At 31.5% G+C, this 19,093-nt stretch overlaps 1 protein-coding gene across 7 annotated transcripts in view; it reads right to left on the reverse strand.

Annotated features, from left to right (window-relative positions):
- The window catches only part of LOC126745344 (whirlin), a 368,204-nt gene that overhangs the window by 163,828 nt on the left and 185,283 nt on the right, over window positions 1-19,093 (reverse strand). For 4 of the 7 annotated variants that reach the window (XM_050453134.1, XM_050453135.1, XM_050453133.1 and 1 more), the window contains exons 12-13: window positions 16,700-16,760; window positions 16,352-16,465 (exon numbers count right to left, since the gene is read on the reverse strand). In XM_050453134.1, the coding sequence (XP_050309091.1) occupies window positions 16,352-16,465; window positions 16,700-16,760 (175 nt within the window). Of the gene's footprint in view, window positions 1-9,019; window positions 9,165-16,351; window positions 16,466-16,699; window positions 16,761-19,093 lie in introns of those variants that run through there. The other 3 variants (XR_007663517.1, XM_050453138.1, XM_050453136.1) reach the window with 3 other exon arrangements.

Raw genomic sequence — 19,093 nt, forward strand, 5'->3', positions numbered from 1 at the left:
AGGGATAGGGAATAATAGGCATTGAAACAAGCTACAATATAATGAAAGAAAGCCTTCAACTAAAAGAAGAAAAGGCAGTTATCTAACAATATTAATATATTCACAACCAAAGGCAAAGAAGAAAACGAGCAAAATATCTAGAACAAATAGAAAATAGCAATCCAGCATAACCTATATTCGAGAACAGTAAAGACAATAAAAGAGAGAATAGAAGGACAACTGGACAGCATTTAATAAAATAGAAAGAGAAAAAGATACATGGGCAAATACAGTTGAAAAGGAGGCAGTAAATATGCGGAATGGTTGATTACACTCTTATCTTTCACTGCTTTTTAAGAACAAGCGCTTGCCACAAACCACTTGCAAGTCAAAATGATTGATCACATGTCATGTAGCATCAAGCAGTCCTATACTAGCAAAAAGGGCTTACCTGGAGCGACAACTGTGTAGCAGCACATCTTTTCTATAAAATATGCAATGCATACGACGTATCATTCATGGAACTTGTCGTGTATATATGTCGCTATTCTACCCATCGCTAACAGTACAGAAAAAAAAGCGGTTGTTCCGCTTTTGCACAAAGACTATGAAATATAAAGCCTACAATATTTTCCATAGTACTCGAAGCCTCAAGATGAGTTTCACATAAAATAACGAAACCCATGAAACAACTACCCGTCACTTTAAATCTGATATCCCTCCGGAAGATATAATAGCTTCTTAAAAGGTTTTATTGACACTCCTTGGTACCATCTAAGATAGATATTATTAAAAACTAATTAAGTCAAATTTTTGTATATTTAGTTTAATAAAATGGACTTTAAATAGTTGACCCATATTCCATAATTAAATGTACTAAGGACTGAAAAGCTTAACCATTTAATTTCAGGTTTCAAAGTTACTCGTTGATCTAAGTACTATAAGGGATTAACTTTATCAAAAATATATTGTTAGTGATCAAAAATAATAAGCTTGAAGTCAATAGAAATGCCAGTTTGACATCATCAAATAGTAAACTATTTCATTGAAAAGAGATTCGAATATCAGACAGAAATACTAAAAAATGTCTTGGACCCAGATGGGACTTCAGTCTCGTACCATGAGTTCATATTAAAAATTGACGATAGATGACTCAACTGTTACTTAGTTGCACGAATACGAAATTATTCCATATAACTTTAACTTATCCAATTAGATACCTTAATCAACTAAATCGAAAGCTATAGAGGCAGTGTACTCCAAAACTGTCGAGAATTTTGTGTCCAAGAATAAATTTATTATTATGGATCGCCCGCGGATAAGACTTTGCTGCAGCTCACTCATGACATTTTTACCATGATAATCCAGAAAAACCAATACTATTATTTCCAAAACTGTTGGTGTAGCAGATAGAATGTACACCAGGCAATAGTTACCCACCTTGTTTGATAAATGTTTTAATTGAAATGTCTAACAAAGGAGTTGTTAGGCATTAATATTAACCATGTATTTGGGAAATCCAAGTTTAAGAGATTTGTTGATGGTAAATAGCAAATAAGAAGATGGCACATTCCTTGAACACTCTATTCGGCAGCTTTTCAAGACCCATCCTTTTTTTTGCTGTTAAGAAGTAGAGTGTTTAATAAATTTTCATCTTAACTTATGAACATTCAATATTACGCATCTTACAGTAAATTAAATTCTAGAACCGACGCATACTAACACTCAACTCTATTTCCATGTTTGTTACGTATTTTTTATAGCATAGTGAAGATAAATCTACCGTAAAGCCATGAATGTACCGTAACCCTTATTCATTATATAGTCATGTCTGATTCCTCCAGGCATTTAGGTAATTTAATTTGTCTTCTAGGTACTTAAAATAACTGCTATTCTTTAACAATTTAAACTCTCTACTTATTTTTTCTAGTTAATTTTAAAAATTTTAAATAGCAAATCATTAAAGTTCTTTTGACATTTGTTGTCTTTTAAACAAGTAAAAAATGTTTATTTCTTTTTTCAGCAAGTTGTTTATAGTTCTTCTTATAAAAGCAATTATTTTCATCTTAGTTATGTTAACATTAATTTCAGTTTTTTTTTTCAATCAATGTAAATTCTGCAAACAACTTTTTTAAAATTTATAAATATTGATTGATTCAATATTCATTTTTCCTGGCAACTGAAGAAAATTCATAAGTTTATCTTGATAATAATAAACTCTAAAATAAATCTGTTAAATCTATCTAATCCTAACTATATATTAACATGTTACAATAATAATATCTTTAAAGAAACGTTATGTAAGAAAAAAAGAGTAAAATGGATCAATCCTGTATATTTTTTCCTAAATCGGAGCAAAGACTATTCATTCTACAACGAACTATAACGGATCATGATTTGATACAGCTGGAACAAGCCTGGAAAATATACGTTAATGATATTTGTATAAAAAGAGGGTTTAAAAGATTGATTAATTCTCTTTCTCTTACTTTGTAAAAGAACCTATTTTATTTATATTCTTGCCAATATAACCTTGGCCACTGTAGAAAACTCACTAATATCGCTATTTAATTTCCAACATAGTTTGGTTGGACATTTAATGCAAAAGAAGTATATTTAGGTTTATGATGATAAAGAATAAGCAGCAGAATTCAAAAATATGATTAAAGATATGTTTTTTCTGATTTTAACCTCCTTATCTCTAAAAGTAAGTTCTAATACAGTGCAAGTTGAGATACTTTACACATAAGTAATGTAGCGCAAGTGACATTAAATTTTATTATTTTAATTTCAAACGCTTCAGTGTTAATTACCATTTTCTGAAAAAAAAATTTAGAAAATTCCTAACTCGACACCACAAATACCGCAAAAAAGATGCAAATTATAAAAACGACACTACAAACTTAAAAAAAAATAAACCTAAAAACCAATATGTTAACTACGGAACTAAAAATAGTATAATACAATTAAATACTTAACATTCAAAATAACAATAAAAAAATAAAAACTACACTCAATTACATCAAATTAATGAAAACGTGCAGGGTTAGTAATTTGTTTCACGCAAAGTGTATCTAATACCAGAGCATATATTTTTAGAAATAAATGTTTTCAGAAGCAGTGAACAGTAGAAAAAATATATACAAAAAAATTTAATAGGTTTTTTGGTGTTCCGTAAAACGGGGTTACTTTGCACTGAGCAGGGAAACTTTGCACCGAATATGTAAAATTATATTTTCTGTAATCCTCCTCATAATTTTGTTCAGATATTTCTACTAACTCTAGAACACATAGGCAACATCGCAATACGTCACCAACACGCGCGCGAATATCCTCCTGGTCGCCAGTTGTTTATCAGCAACCGTCCGAATATTAACCTAGAAATTCTATGATTTTCTGGCTTTGCAAAATCATACTGTGCAGAAAGTCCCAGAATACAAAAATTGGTAAGTACACGTCTAAAGGCTTATACTATAACCGATTGCGATTTGTAGTTGTTAAAATAACGGGTTTAAACAAGGATAGCAATAAAAAAAAACATTGTTTACATGTGCACCTATCACGTGGGTATACTTTGCACCGCTCAAGTGGTGCAAAGTATCCCCAAGTTGCAAGTGGTGCAAAGTATCCCCTACTTGTCACGTTCAAACTATTTTCATTTGCAAGATTAAAAGTTAAATAGGTAAATGGTTTTCAGAAAATGCCCAGATGTTATAAAAGGGAACTGGGATCTCGCAGATATGCAGACCACTCAGAAGAAGATTTGAAGGCATGTTTGTCAGCAATACAAGATGGCATGAGCACAAGAGTTGCCGCTGAATCCTTTAACATTCCAAGGAGAACTATTTTTTACAAATTAAAAGGAACACACGCTAGAAAACCTGGATACCCATCTGAATACATAGCCATACCATGACTGAATACATAGAAAATCTAAAACAAACATTAACTAGTGTAGAGCCGCATGCTATTTTTAATTATGACTAGACGAACTTAACCGATGACCCCGGTCAAAAAAAGATATTAACTAAACGTGGTGTTAAGTATCCCGAACGAATTTGTAATTCCTCAAAGAGTAGCTTTTTTCTTATGATTTGTGGAAATGCTGATGAGCTTCTACCTCCTTATGTGGTGTACAAATCCAAGCATTTGTGGGACACCTGGACTGACAATGGTCCCCCTGGTACGCGTTATGCAAATACTGCATCTGGTTGGTTTGAATCACATACATTTGAAAATTGGTTCAGCACTCTCCCATTGCCCAGGCTTTAAAAAATTCAGGGAAAGAAGGTCGTTTTAGGAGACAATTTGTCTTCTCATATTAATGATGAAGTCCTCGATTTATGTCGAAGACACGACATTGATTTTGTATGCTTGCCTCCGAACAGCACCCACGTTACACAACCGCTAGATGTCGCTTTATTTGCCCCCATGAAAAGAGCCTGGAGAGACATTTTATCTCAATATAAGAAAACTTATGTAGAGAATATATCAAATGTACTTGGGCATTTTCCAATGCCTTTACGATCATTAATGGAAAACATTCAAAAGAATAGCGCTGAGATATTAAAGTCGGGATTTAGGAAATGCGGTATCATCCCTTGCGATGTAACACCGCTCTTGGAGCGGTTAACAACAACTAAGCAATCTAATATGACAACTGCTAGCGACACAAATAAATCAAGTTCGTCGGATATCGAAAACACTTTCATTAGGTATTTAGAAGATAAAAAACAGGAAGCCACACAGTTTAAGCCCCGTAAGAAGAAGAAAATAACGGTTTCAGCAGGATACAGTATTACCCATTCTGAAATTAGTTTAACAGATCTAACTGGAGCATCTACATCCACACCTCTTCAAGCTGTTAAACCAGAAATCGTAGATTATTCAGAGAAGGACATTGTTTTGGACGACCACTTTCCACTAGGCAGGGATTCATCAGATGATAAAATAAATGAGATGCAAGAGATGGAAGAAGAAAAAGAATTTAATGAAAAACTCGTCTCAGATTCTCTTGGAACAAATATTGTCAAAAAAGTCAAAAACTCTGGATTGGATTATGTTAAAAAAGTTGTTGGTGAGTACGTTTTATTTTCCTATAAAGATCATGTTTATCCTGGAGTGATAACAGCAATAGAAAACGATGAAGCGATGATCAATGCTATGGCCAGATCGATAAAGTTTTGGAAATGGCCAGAAAGACGTGACGAAATATGGTATTCGTGGGACAACGTAATTGGCGCCATTAGCCCTCCCAAGAAAATGTCCAAACGAGGATTGTACATCATCCCAGAATGCGATAAATTGTGGTGGAATTAGTTTCAAACGTTGTATTTTTACTATTATATTGTTATAATAAAGTTTGTTCATTTAAATTGTAGCAATTTTCTTTACTTATATGCTTGTTTCATAAATATATGTAGGTAGGTAGATTTAAATTCACAAAACTTGGCCCACGAACATTTTTTCGCATTTAATTGGTGCAAATTTTGAAATAATAAGGGGCTTCTAGGCACCAGCAAGCATTTAGTAGCCAAATATTAATAAAATATTGAGTGGTGCAAAGTATGACTTTTTTGGGGTATACTTTGTACCACTAATAAAACTAGGTTGTTCTCTTGATTAGGCGTATATTGATTGGCTTGATTGATATACGTAACAAATAGCTATTGTCAGAGTTATATTACAACCTGCTCAATTGATATTTATAATAAAATGTTCAGATCTTCTTTCGAGTGACGTTACATCCTAACTAATAAAATAAAACTAAAAAAAATTGGTGCAAAGTAACTTCGTTTTACGGTTCTTTATTTTAAAGAGCTATAGTAAAGAATCTTATTTTTTTTTTAAGATATAGAAAAAGAATTGCAAAAAACCAATGTTGATTCCATCAGGTTACAACCATAAGCATCATTTATGATTATGACAATATTTTGCATACATACGACTATTTTTCATTTCTAATTCACTTAAATGTGCATTTCAAGTAGTTTAAGGGAGATTTCACTATATTCAGTTAGCTTAATTAAGATATATGTATTTTTTAATTTGACAGTATTGCCAAACAACTTTATTTTCTTCTAAGCAATTTGGTGTGTTAAAAATGATAATAGGATGCATTTGATATATCAGTAACACGCTTATAATTTTTGGCGCCCAACATAATTAACAACTATTTAAATATTCTAATATTTTTACCTATTATGAACAATACTTAAATCTTTATTTTCGTTTCAGCTAGCAAAAATCTCAAAATGGAGTCTTGGCTAGTAGATGTTAAACGAGTTCGAATCCCTAGACCAAAATTTGGAAGTAGCGGAAGGTGCTACGTCTACCCCCCGACGGAACCTCCCAAGGACTACCTCTGCGAAGAACCCCAGGAGCTTAAACTTAAAAACGCAATGATAAGACAGACCAATAGCTTAGCAAAGGCCACTGAAGACTTACGGAGAGCCATTCAAGAAAAGTTGTAGAATAAGGTTTTTCTTACATATTGTAAGGCTAGAGTTAAGGGAAAAATCAGTTATAGAGAAGAGACGCGATGTTTGATGTTTTTACGAAAAACATCAAGAAGATTTTTGACAATTATAAGTAATGTTATTTGGATAGGATAATTTAACAATAAGGATATTTTAACAATAATAAAATCAACTTAAGTTCTATATTTTCTTTTATAATTGTGCTAATTATGTGGTCCTTTTCATAGGTTTTAAGAAAAAGTGTTCAATAATTTTTATGACTTCATTTCTTTAATTTTTTATAAGTTGGGACTATGTATGATAATGTTTTTTTTAATTCATCTAGTTTCGGCATTTGCACTTCACAAAAAAATTAGGATGATAGAAAGATAACGCGATAGACCTTGTTTTCAAATTAACGTAATTCGAATGAAAAATATAATAAAAAAATATAAAGCTATTTTTGTTTATCCAATAGAACATGAAATCAAATTGAAAAGAGGAAAATTAAAATAAATATTTCTCTGGTCTCATGTTATATGAAAAATTTGTGAATATTTTTCGTTTTTTTTTTAAATTTAAAAGCCTATGCATTAATAAAAGTTTAAAAACTATTTCGATTAAATTCCGAATAAGCTATTCAGTAAAATAATAGGAGGCTAAATCTCTCCTGGCGGAACAAATTTCTGCTTTCAACTCACTAATGCATAATGGTTGCATTTTATTTATTTGTGATTGCTTATGTATTATAAAAAATATATTAGTTGTTGTTATAGGCTGTCAACATAAATAGAATCTTTTTAAATAATTATATTAAAAAATAAATTGATTTTTTTTCTGAAATTTTTTAAGTATTTCATATATATGAAATAAAAAAATTAAAGTATTTCTTTTCATAAATTATTTTAAGGCAAGTTCCTTTTGAATCAATTTAGGATTGTGCATAGATTAAAAGAATATAATTTTTATCGGTCTTTAAATATTTGGCCTTTAAATAAAAATTTAATTAATTCTCGTCCTTATGTTTTCTAGGAAAAATTAGTTATTTAAAATTCGAGCGGTTTTCAAAAAAAAAAAAGTTTTTTCTTACATTCAAAATTATATTTCCATCGTGGTTCTGTTATTTTGTATATAAGAAGAAAATTACATAAAATACTATTAAAATGATTTGTAGAATAGACACAAAAAAATCCAATTTTATTCCAAAAAAAAGACTTACATTTACTTTGCAATATTATATTAGAAACATCAAACGTTGACATCCTTGTCCCTTCTTAGTAATTTATTTTTCCTTACTAAGTTAAGTCAAAAGCCTTATTTCTTTTACCAACCTCGTAATTTTAAAGAAGCATCGCAATAACAACTTTTTTGCCATTTCTCAACGACACACTGTCAGGCGAAATTAGGTAAACCTCTCGGTTTGTAACGGTTTCTCTTGTAATAATAATTGTATTTTGAATAACGGCGGTGTTGCTGGGCCTATTTAAAAAAAGCCAAATTTGAAACCACAAACCGTGAGGCTGACCTACTTCGCAATACGATACGGATACGATCAATGATGATATTATTTTTTTTACGTATTTGTAATTTAAATAGGATTTGCCTTTATCAGTATCGAGAGCAGCTTTAAAAAAGAATATTGCATTTTTCCAGTAAAATATTAATTTTATAATTTATTATACGTGCTGCTTGACCTAGACACCTAGATTTCTACTTTTTTAATGTTATGTGTTAAAACGTTACTGTTATGTGGTATTATTTAATATGATATTTTTACGAGATATAATTATTTATAGTGGTTTAGTTTACTAACAAAAAATACTAATATTGTGTAAATAGGTTAGCGATGTATATAACTGTGATATTGAATGATTTATATATGGGAACATTATATGACTTGATTTTGTAATAAATATGAATATGTATTCAGCTTGTAACTATATCTAATGGAGTATTTTATTTATTTTCCATATGTACAGTTTTTTAAGCGAAAATGTACAGGCTGATTCAAAATAAATGCAACAGTTTATTAACGAAAACATACTGTTCGGAGATGTTCAGTATTGCTGGCGCCAAAAGTTAAAATAACATTGAAAATTATACAGATAAGACAGCATAAGAAATACTAAGACACAATCTAGAAGATAATGAGTAGGCTTAACCTATTCCTTGTGAATACTCGGTACTTGTATTTAACTTATTTAAAAAATCAATAGTTGAGAATTAAAAAAAGCAAACCCATTAAGATGTTTAAAATCATTTAAGACTGTTGGATGGATAAGACTTAGGGGTATAATACATTGCATAGATATCATAAGTACGCAAGTGTCTGCTAATTGCCAGATCAATCCTTGTTTTTAACTTTATCCCTATCTTAAAGATATGATATCTCCTTAATCGGTATGATTTGTGAAAAAGAAAAGACAGTTAGTACCTTAACCTAGTTTTATGTTTTGTGATAAAGAGCATACAGCCATGTGTGTTACACTTATGGACACATTGTGTGAGTAAGACACATTTAATTATACTAATTAAAAGTTTGTATTCCAAGTCGGCCATATCAGTACCCAGCTAGCACTTACCATTCAAGTTAAATCTCGTACATTATTGGGTCTCGGAAACTCAGCTACAGCTTTAATTTTGTTCACAGCGGGGCATATACCCATTTCCGATACTTCATGGTCAAGGTGTTCAAGGTTTTCTTGAAGGAAACGGCATTTATTTAGTCTAAGAGTAAGAACAGCTTGTCTAAGAATACTAAGTATCTGCCCAAGTTTTTCGAGAGCTTCTTGTATTGACTTTGCAAATATTAGTAGGTCATCTATGTATGCCATTGCGATGTCGAATCGCAGTACGCGCAGAATTTTATTTATAATTTTCTGGAATCGTTGATTGAAGAGGCGAGAAGATACGCATATTTACGGGCAAAAACGTGACCCAAAAAGCGCGCGGCGGGTAGATGGCGCCACGCTCAAACGCGCGCGGAAATCTTTTTGCCGTTTGTGTCTCATTATTGTTTAGCGGAGCTCGCCAGCATCGTCTAAGGGAGTTTTTGCATGTTTGGCGTATTATTTTGTATTATTATTGTTTTGAATTATGTCAAATTCAAGCAAAATTAACGAGTGTGCTTATCGGGGATGTACTAATACTAGGAAGAGAAAAAACAATTCTCTTAGTTTTTTGAAAATTCTTTTAGTTTTTTTAAATGGGAAACTGAAAAATACCAGCAAACGAGAGAAAAACAAACTTCTAAGAAGCCGCATAGCAAAATACGTATGTATCTAATCAATGATTGAAAATTAAATCTTGCCTCTTCAGTCAATGTTTAAACAAATAAAATAAAAAATATTGATAAAGATTGTTTAAATAATCTTTATATGTAAATACTTTTACTACCATTTATTTATGATTATTTCGTTATGTAAAATTTTCTGCTAAAAATATATACGAGCCCCGTCATATTTCAGTTGGCCCGCTTAGTAAAAAATGAATTTATTATTCTTTTATCGAATCTTTATTCCACAATATTACAATACCAAAAAGTATCTCATATAAACATTATGTGTTATCTCTAAAATTAGATTTTGGTTGATTGATAAATTTTTGAATCATATTTTAAATAGTAGAAATAAATTTCTTGTTTCTATTTTTTATTTTATTTTAACTCTTTAGGCATATACAAGGGTTCTATTCATTAGGTCCGAAATCCACTAGCAAGAAATTTGGGATAGTTTTAATCAGGGGTAGTATCAGAACTTAATAAACCTCATGCCCCAAAGAATTGCGACTGTTTTAAAAAATAAATATATGTTCAATATAAATGAGTTTACTTTCCCATTTTGTTGTGTTTGTAGAGTAAGTAAAGCTTATTATTTGTTTAAAACTATATAACACTATAAAATTTGTCTTTTTTTTGGGGGGTTTAAACAGAAATTATTAAGAATTTTCAATTGGGCCAACTGAAGTGGGACGGAGCTCGTATAATATGAACAATGTAATTACATGGCGATTATTCATAATGCCCAATGCCCGGGCAATTTAAGAAATATGATGCTATTTATCAAACCAGAATATTAACCCAAAAATAATCCAATTTTACCATTTTCTTTGGTTGGATATATAGGGTTGGATTGTTTTTGGGTTATGTATGCTGCTTATGTATTTTTGAAATCAATTATTTTCTTGGGTATTGGTAATTGTTAAAACATAACATTTATCTTGCTTTAACATATAATTTTAATAACGTTTCGGTCTTCATATTCTTGACCTTTATCAAATCTACAATAGACATTTTTAGATTTAAAAAAAATACATTTAAAAGTTTTCAGCTAAAAACTTACCCTATAAAACATAAAAGTCAATCTAAAGGTGAGTAACATATAAAGGGGTGTTCCGTTGATCATGTTACAAACTTCTATGGCAGATAGAAAACGTCAAAAGAAAAACAAAAATTCATATAAACATGGGTGGTCCGGAAAAGCTTCCTCAGGGAGCTAGAGCTCTTTGAAAATAACCTTTAAAAACTAGTTTTTTTTATAGCTCTGGAACTACTTTAGCTACCGCAACCAATTTTGGGAGGTAAATTTTTGTTAGTACGTTTATTCTTTTGAACCTATTAAATAAAAAACATATTTACCAGGGGCTTCAGAATCAGGAGAGTATTTGGTAAATTTGGGCTCATTTCTTTAAGACTTTAATTTCTGCCCCAACATGGTTTGGACATTAGATTATGATGTTCCTATACTTTTTACATAAAAAAAGGTGCTCTTAGTAAAAGTCGGTAAATATCACCGTTTTTGTGGAAATTGACTAAAACCAAACTAAGATGCTGTATCTTGAATTGAACTTGAATGCTAATTCATTGCCACTGTCAGTATTTTTTAAATTTGTCACTGTCAGTATTTTTTACATGATATTAATTCCCTTTTTATTACGGTTAAGTAATGGATTACACTTTTTCTGAATACGCCGATATGCTTTTAATTTATGGGGAAGTTCGATGTAATGGTAGAGCTGCTTCTGGACTATATGAAGAGTGGTTTCCCGAAAGGCGAATCCCAGCTCACACACTTTTTGAAAGGGTCAATCAACGGCTCAGGGAGACTGGCTCTGTTAAAATAAAACGCCAAGATAATGGCGCACAAAGGAACATCCGAATCCCGGATTTTGAGGAAGAAATGCTTCAGCGATTTGAAGATAACCCATCAGTAAATACTCGCGCAGTTGCTGATGCGATGCATGTAAATCATGTTAGGGTATGGAACGTTGTTAATGAACAGCTTCTTCGCCCCTACCACCTGCAAAAGGTGGAATCATTAGGACCCAATGATTTTAGGCCCCGCGTGAATTTTTGCCAGTGGTTTCTTGACCGGTGTACAGAAGAACCTCAATTTCCAAAATATGTCCTTTTTACTGACGAGGCTTTATTTACAAAAGAAGGCATTTTTAATTCTAAGAATAATCATGTGTGAAGTGAGGAAAACCCTTGGTGGATGATGAATACCCATGGTATTCATTTTAGCAGCTATCAACATAAGTTTTCGGTCATTTGTGGGCCGGCATTGTTGGAGAACGCTTAATTGGTCCAATTATGTTGCCTCCTCGTTTAACGGGAAATATTTATTTAATTTTTTTAAGAAATGTACTGCCAGAACTATTAGATGATCTGCCCCTAAATATACGACAGAACTTATGGCTACAACACGATGGAGCGCCAGCTCATTTTCCACTTATTGTCCGCGAGTTTATAAATGAAAATTTTGAAAGGCGCTGGATTGGCCGCGGAGGCCCTGTCACCTGGCCAGCGCGCTCACCAGATTTGACACCCTTAGATTTTTTTCTTTGGGGGCATATGAAAAGTCTCCTATATGAAACTCCAGTCGAGTCAGACGAAGACCTGGTGGCCAGAATTTCCGCAGCTGCTGAAGTAATCCAAACCACGCCTGATATTTTTAACCACGTCAACCTTAATATGGTGCGTAGATACAATAAATGTATCGATCGTGGCGGCCGGCATTTTAAGCAATTAATATTTTAAGTTTATTTTTGTAATACCAATTTTTAATAAAATTTGTTTACGTTTCTAAAATTGTTAATTTGTTGGTTTTTTAGTACACTTAAAATCATTTAAACATTTTATGCCTCAAGGTAATTAAAGTGACAGTTAATTAATTTGAGTACCAATTTAATAAAGTGGCTACCTTAACTTTTTTTAAACATTTATTTTATATTTACGCCAGATTTTTTTTTTAAATTGTTTATTAATAATAATAGATAATTCATTTTTGTATCTCATAACTTGCTTTTCGTCAATTTTCACAAAAACGGTGATATTTATCATTTACCGACTTTTACTAAGAGCACCTTTTTTATGTAAAAAGCATAGGAACATCATAATCTAATACCCAAACGGGCAGAAATTAGTCTTAAAGAAATGGGCCCAAATTTAACAAATACTCCCCTGATTCTGAAGCCCCTGGTAAATATTTTTTTTATTTAGTAGGTTCAAAAGAATAAACGTACTAACAATAATTTACCTCCCAAAATTGGTTGCGGTAGCTAAAGTAGTTCCAGAGCTATTAAAAAAAAGAACAATTGAAAATAACCTTTAAAAAACTAGTTTTTAAAGGTTATTTTCAAAGAGCTCTAGCTCCCTGAGGAAGCTTTTCCGGACCCATGTTTATATGAACTTTTGTTTTTCTTTTGACGTTTTCTATCTGCCATAGAAGTTTGTAACATGATGAACGGAACACCCTGTATATGTTTTTAAGGTTAATTTTTTTTCAAGGTATTTTTTTTTAATTCATAAGCCGTAGGCCCAAAAGCTTAAAACACTTTACCATATGTATATTTTTGCACCTTGTATAAAAAATAACCTGGTCCTAAGCCTCTGGTTCTGCCGAAATGTAGGCAAACTCTATAATATACTGTACTTTTAAAAATAAGCAAAATTATATTACTTATATTACTTATTACATTTTATACTTAAAAACTAGAAAAAAAAACAAAATATGAAACTAAACCTTTCAATATTTTCTCCCAAATTTATACTATGGAATATGCGAATATGTCCTCAAACAGAAATAGCGCAATGCGAAAACTCCCATTTCTCTGCGATATTATGTCTGGTAACTTTTAATACCAAGGCTGCCAAGCGAGTTTCATCATTCCTACGTATGGGGGCGCCACCTCTTAGCTTCTAAATTGCTAGATAAAGCAAAGAACGGCTGGCTGCCGCGGTCACGAAATTTTATACAGTATTTGCGCATCTTTTCCCTTTTCAATCAACGCTGGAATACAGCAGGCGCATTTACAAGTCCAAATGGCATTCTTAAAAATTCGTAATGTCCATCTGGCGTTACAAAAGCTGTCTTGGGAATGGGCTATTCATCTAATGGGATCTGACGACCACCTATATGATCAGTTTTGCGTTTTGGATACAATGAGTATTAAGAAAATGCGATAACTAAAAACTTTAGCTATTATTCTAAATTGATTTCGATTGATTTTTTTTAATTCATTTGAGGTATGTTTCAAATTTTTAAATGTATTGTATTTTCAAAAAATACGAACATCTAACTCTATTACTGATACCTATAATAATTAATATAATTATACTAATAATAATAAAATTATATAATTAATACCTATAATTATTATTATTATTATTATTATTATTATAAATAGTACGTATAATATAAGTATATAAGTATATATGTACGTATTAATATAAATAGTAGTAGTATAGACTTGATAAGTGCATACGTCATTGCTGAATTTTTTAATGGTATTAATTACAGTATGAGTATACAGTGTGGTGACTTTAACTGGAATAAATTCAGTTAAAACTAATCAAAATTTATCTCGCAAAATTCCTGAGACCCGTCGATTTTTGTTTTTTTTTTTACATTTCAAGATAGTTTTTGTATTTTTTCACCTACAAGGGGAGTCGTCAAATTAACCTCAACTTTTTTTTTCAAATGGAAAGCCACTTTTTTTAAACTCTTATTGAAAAGAGCCCTTTTTCTTGATTAAATTGCCCTATTTACTTTTGTGATTATCTAAAGGAGAAATACGAAAAAAAAATAAAAACCATTAAATTATTAAAAGTTGCGTTTAATGTATAAGATGCTGAAAATGAGCACCATCTACTTGTTGGCAAAGCCCAAGACGATAATAAAATTTGTTTCTGACATTTTCTAACGCTTCTGGAGATATTTGTCAGATTTCTTGCATAATACGTTCTTTGAGTTCGTCTAGGTTTCCTGGTTTGCTCATATAAATTTGACTTTTCAAATGTCCCCACAGAAAAAAATCAAGCGGGGTGAGATCGGGAGAACGTGCCGGCCACTCGATTGCACCCCTTCTACCAATCCATCTGTTTGGAAAATTGTCATCTAAATACTGGCGTATATTACGGGCATAATGTGGGGGAGCACCATCTTGTTACATCCAGATTCTTTCATCATACAAATCTGGATCAAACTGACTCGGATATAAGACACGTAAGACTGAAACTAGTTCATGTTTAAGAAATTCTAGATATCTTTCCCCAGTTAAAGTATCATTGAAGAATATGGGGCCCTATAACTTGCCTGCCAATTATGCCAGCCCAAACATTAGCTTTCTGGGGATATTGTGTATTAGTTTCCCTTACTCTGCGATCTGGATTGTCTTCCAATAACTCTTGAACGAGTTGCATTTTATAAGGTCGTTTGTTTGCACTTTTTTAAATTTTTAGCACAGATTTTTGATGAATAGAGTTTTCGCGAGCTACTCTTCTGGCTGCAGTTACCGGATTTTCTTCCATCGCTAACAATACATTTAATTGGGTGTTTTCATCGATTTTAGAAGACCTTTGTCTTGAAACATTCCTCACGTGCCCAACTTCTCGAAATCTGCTTTCGATTTTACTAACCGTACCTTGGTTAATCGGTGATAAATCTGGATATTTTTGCCTGAATAAGTGGACAACCTCTAGCTGAGTACGACTTCTGTCCCCATAACCAATCATCATTAAGATTTCAATCTTGTGGGATTCGAATAAATAAGGCATTTTTTCAATATAAGTTAACTTATTTAACAACTGGTTGAAATTCACTTTAACAGTGACACTACAACAATGTCAGGAAATGTCTCGATACCAATAAAATAAACAAACACGCCAAAAATTTACCAACACAAAATATTTCGAGACTTTTAATAATTTAATGGTTTTTATTTTTTTTTCGTATTTCTCCTTTAGATAATCACAAAAGTAAATGGGGCAATTTAATCAGGAAAAAAGGTTCTTTTCAATGAGAGTTTAAAAGAAGTGGCTTTCTATTTGAAAAAAAAAAAGTTTAGGTTAATTTGGACCCCCTGTGTAGGTGAAAAAATACAAAAACTATCTTGAAATGTGAAAAAAAATAAACAAAAATCGACGGGTCTCAGAAATTTTGCGAGATAAAATTTGATTAGTTTTAACTGAATTTATTCCAGTTAAAGTCACCACATTGAGTTAAAGTCACCATATTGAGCCTGTATCCAATATTTGTATTTTTGAGGATTGTTGATAGAAAAATGTCGGTGACAAAGAATTATCTTGAAAAATTTTTCGTTAAAAAAATTTTTTACTTTGGTAGCATTACAATTCTCACTGAGCTCGTTTGATTCTAAATAAAATTATCTCGTATTATAATCTTTTACTTAAAATGTTTTATTAGAAAAATATTTCTGATAATTACCTGTTATATTTAATCTAATTCAAGTGAGTCTGTGTAAAATTGTCAATAACTTCTTGTGCTGTACGATAATGAAGATTAATTTGAAAAAAAGTTATATTAGTCAAAAGGTAATGAAGGTATTTAAAATATTTAGTTTGGTTGGTCTTTATTATATTTAGTTGGATTAAATAATATATTTTTTCTAATTACCGAGTCAGCATAATCCTGTTGATGTAATTGAGTCGTGGATCCAGAGCGAGACTCTCCAGGGCTAGAATGTCTTCTACTACCCACCGCGTGTTCTTCCTCCTCTCCAATAAACTCCTGAAAAAATTCATTACGACTATAGTTTTCAGGCAAATCTACAAAGCAGGCTACGTATAAGACAGATAGTGCAAGAACGTTTTGATAGAAATATGTCGGTGCCAGTGCTTTTTAGAAAACGCAAAATAAGTATCGTTTTGTATTATTTTACGTTTTTTACAAGCCTACATGGTAGATTCAAGTTAAGAAAGAGAAGATAAGGAAACAGAATGAATGAAAGGAAAAATTATTCACCTGCTGTCCGTCCTGGTTGTGATCCGCGACGGTTTTTCCGCATCCGCTCGGCGGCCGTATTCTAAAATTCCAGAAAAGGAATAAAAGTATTAGATGAGTAGTATTTTTGAATAATTTATTGATATTTTTACCTTAAATTATATTAAATGGTACCATATCTATACACTTTTTCAAAAAAAAAGCGCATCACGTACGTATTACGTGCATGTTCGCTTATATATTCCTCGTTCTTTTATTTGTATAAGTAAGACTGTAGGAGATTTTAGGCAACACGTTTCCTATCTTTTTTGGCACTGTTTCAAGATCTTAAGTAATCGAAAGTAACAATCACATAAATTCTATTCTAATCGCCAATTTCCTACGAAAAATAAAATTATTTCCCACACAGAAGAAGTAGAGGTTATAAAACCTAAAAAGGACATCATATCGTTTATATCAAAGTAGTAAAAAAAAAGTCGCGACTTCTTAAATATACCATATATTTATTTAAAAGCATATAATATTGTAACGGCATTCTGAAATGCACTCCTGTTCTTAAAGTTCGATTACAAAATTTTAGTCAAATGGTGACAAGTTTTGCCTAAAGAGTCAATAACACAACAAACAAGTATGATACGTGTTTGCCTTGTATTATTGTCCAATCTAATTACTCTTTTAAGACTAAACATGTCACCATTTAAATATTTGACTGAAGCTTGATAAAATTTACTGGGATAATTAGTTTTTTTGTGAATTATGGATGATTCTAGTATTAGAATCTCTTGGTGTACAGGGTGATTGAAAATTCATCGTGCGTTAGCCGTATATAGAAAATGGAACGTAGCGTTTTTCTAAAAATTTAATAACTATGGTAATAGATAATGCTCGATCGGTTTAAAATATTTTTAATACTACAGCATTGCCGCTTGTATAGAAAAATGGCAAAAAATGGATTTTTATCTAGAATACCCTATACATTTTTAAATATTTTAATTCCCTGCTTCATTTTAAGTCTTTCTAATTACATAGTCAAATCTCTAGTGGTTTTTAAAAAAAAAATGCGCGTTTTTTTGTTAAAACCCTAGGGATAACTAATTGTATATTTCTCAACTATTTAAGTTCCTAAAAAGCTCATATTTTAAACATCACTTTAGGAGACCATTTCAAACAATTTTGTACAGCCTAATTTTATCAGCATTATACAGGGTCGTTAAAAACTAAATTAAATTTTTTTATTTGCTAAAATGTCGAAATGTATTTTTTTTTAAAAAGAACATCCTTTATTTTTTAATGTACAGTTAAAATACCTTTTATTTAATATAAAGCATTCCTATATCTAAGCAGCCGCATCTTAGAAATAAATACTTATTTTTATTAAATTTGATAATTTTAATTTTTTTTTATGTTACAAATTACTTAGTTCGCTATGAAAACGTCACAGTTTAATATACTGTATCCAGTTTTATAAACAATGGATAAAAAGAACTTATTTATGCTACAAAATACTTTGTTAGTTATACGTACATATAGTGACCGCCTAAAGTTCCGTATAAATTCGATAAAAATTGGAGGCATGATTTTTTGAGAAAAGGCTCGGACCCGTCGATTTTTATTTTAAGTTGCGCATTATTTCACATGAATTTTTGTATACAGGGTGGAACAAAAAAAAAGATATAACGTCATCGGTCATGTTTTTAAATTGAATGCTATATTTTTTATTGCATTTATGAAATATAGGTGAAATTCCAAGTAAGTTTCGTATAACACACCTTATCTCAAAACTCAACTATTTCAGAAATATTTATATTTAATCAACAAGAAAGCAAGTAAGTACGTCTATATACAAATCAAGATAAAATGGAGGATAAAATGTTATAAACTGTGAAAACTCTTGTTCAAAGTGATCCCCATTTACTTCTTGGCAGAAAGCAAGACGGTTTACAAACTCATGTAAAACACTATCAATTATTTCGGGTAATAAACGTCTAATTTCATATTTAATTCTATTTTTCAAATCTTCTACGTTATTTGGCTTCTCAATATAAACTTTACTTTTCAAGAACCCCCATAGAAAATAGTCGCAGGGATTTAGGCCTGGTGATATGGCCGGCCACTCTGTTGGACCTCTTCGTCCCATCCATCTTCCTGGGAACACTGTATCCAAGTAATTACGGACATCTCGAAAGAAATGTAGCGGTGCGCTGTCTTGCTGAAACCACAAATGCAAAACCACAAAAAAAGCAGGGCTAAGATCTGCTTGAAGAAAATTCAAATAGCGTTGATCTGTTAAGTTTTCTTCGAAAAAGTATGGCCCTATTACTTTATTTTCCACGATACCAGCCCAAACATTAATAGATTTATGGTACTGCGTATAAGCCTCAGTTGCCCAGTATAGATTTGACACGCCCAGTACCG

This window comes from Anthonomus grandis, chromosome 15 (assembly GCF_022605725.1).
Source record: "Anthonomus grandis grandis chromosome 15, icAntGran1.3, whole genome shotgun sequence".
Lineage (NCBI taxonomy): Eukaryota > Metazoa > Arthropoda > Insecta > Coleoptera > Curculionidae > Anthonomus > Anthonomus grandis.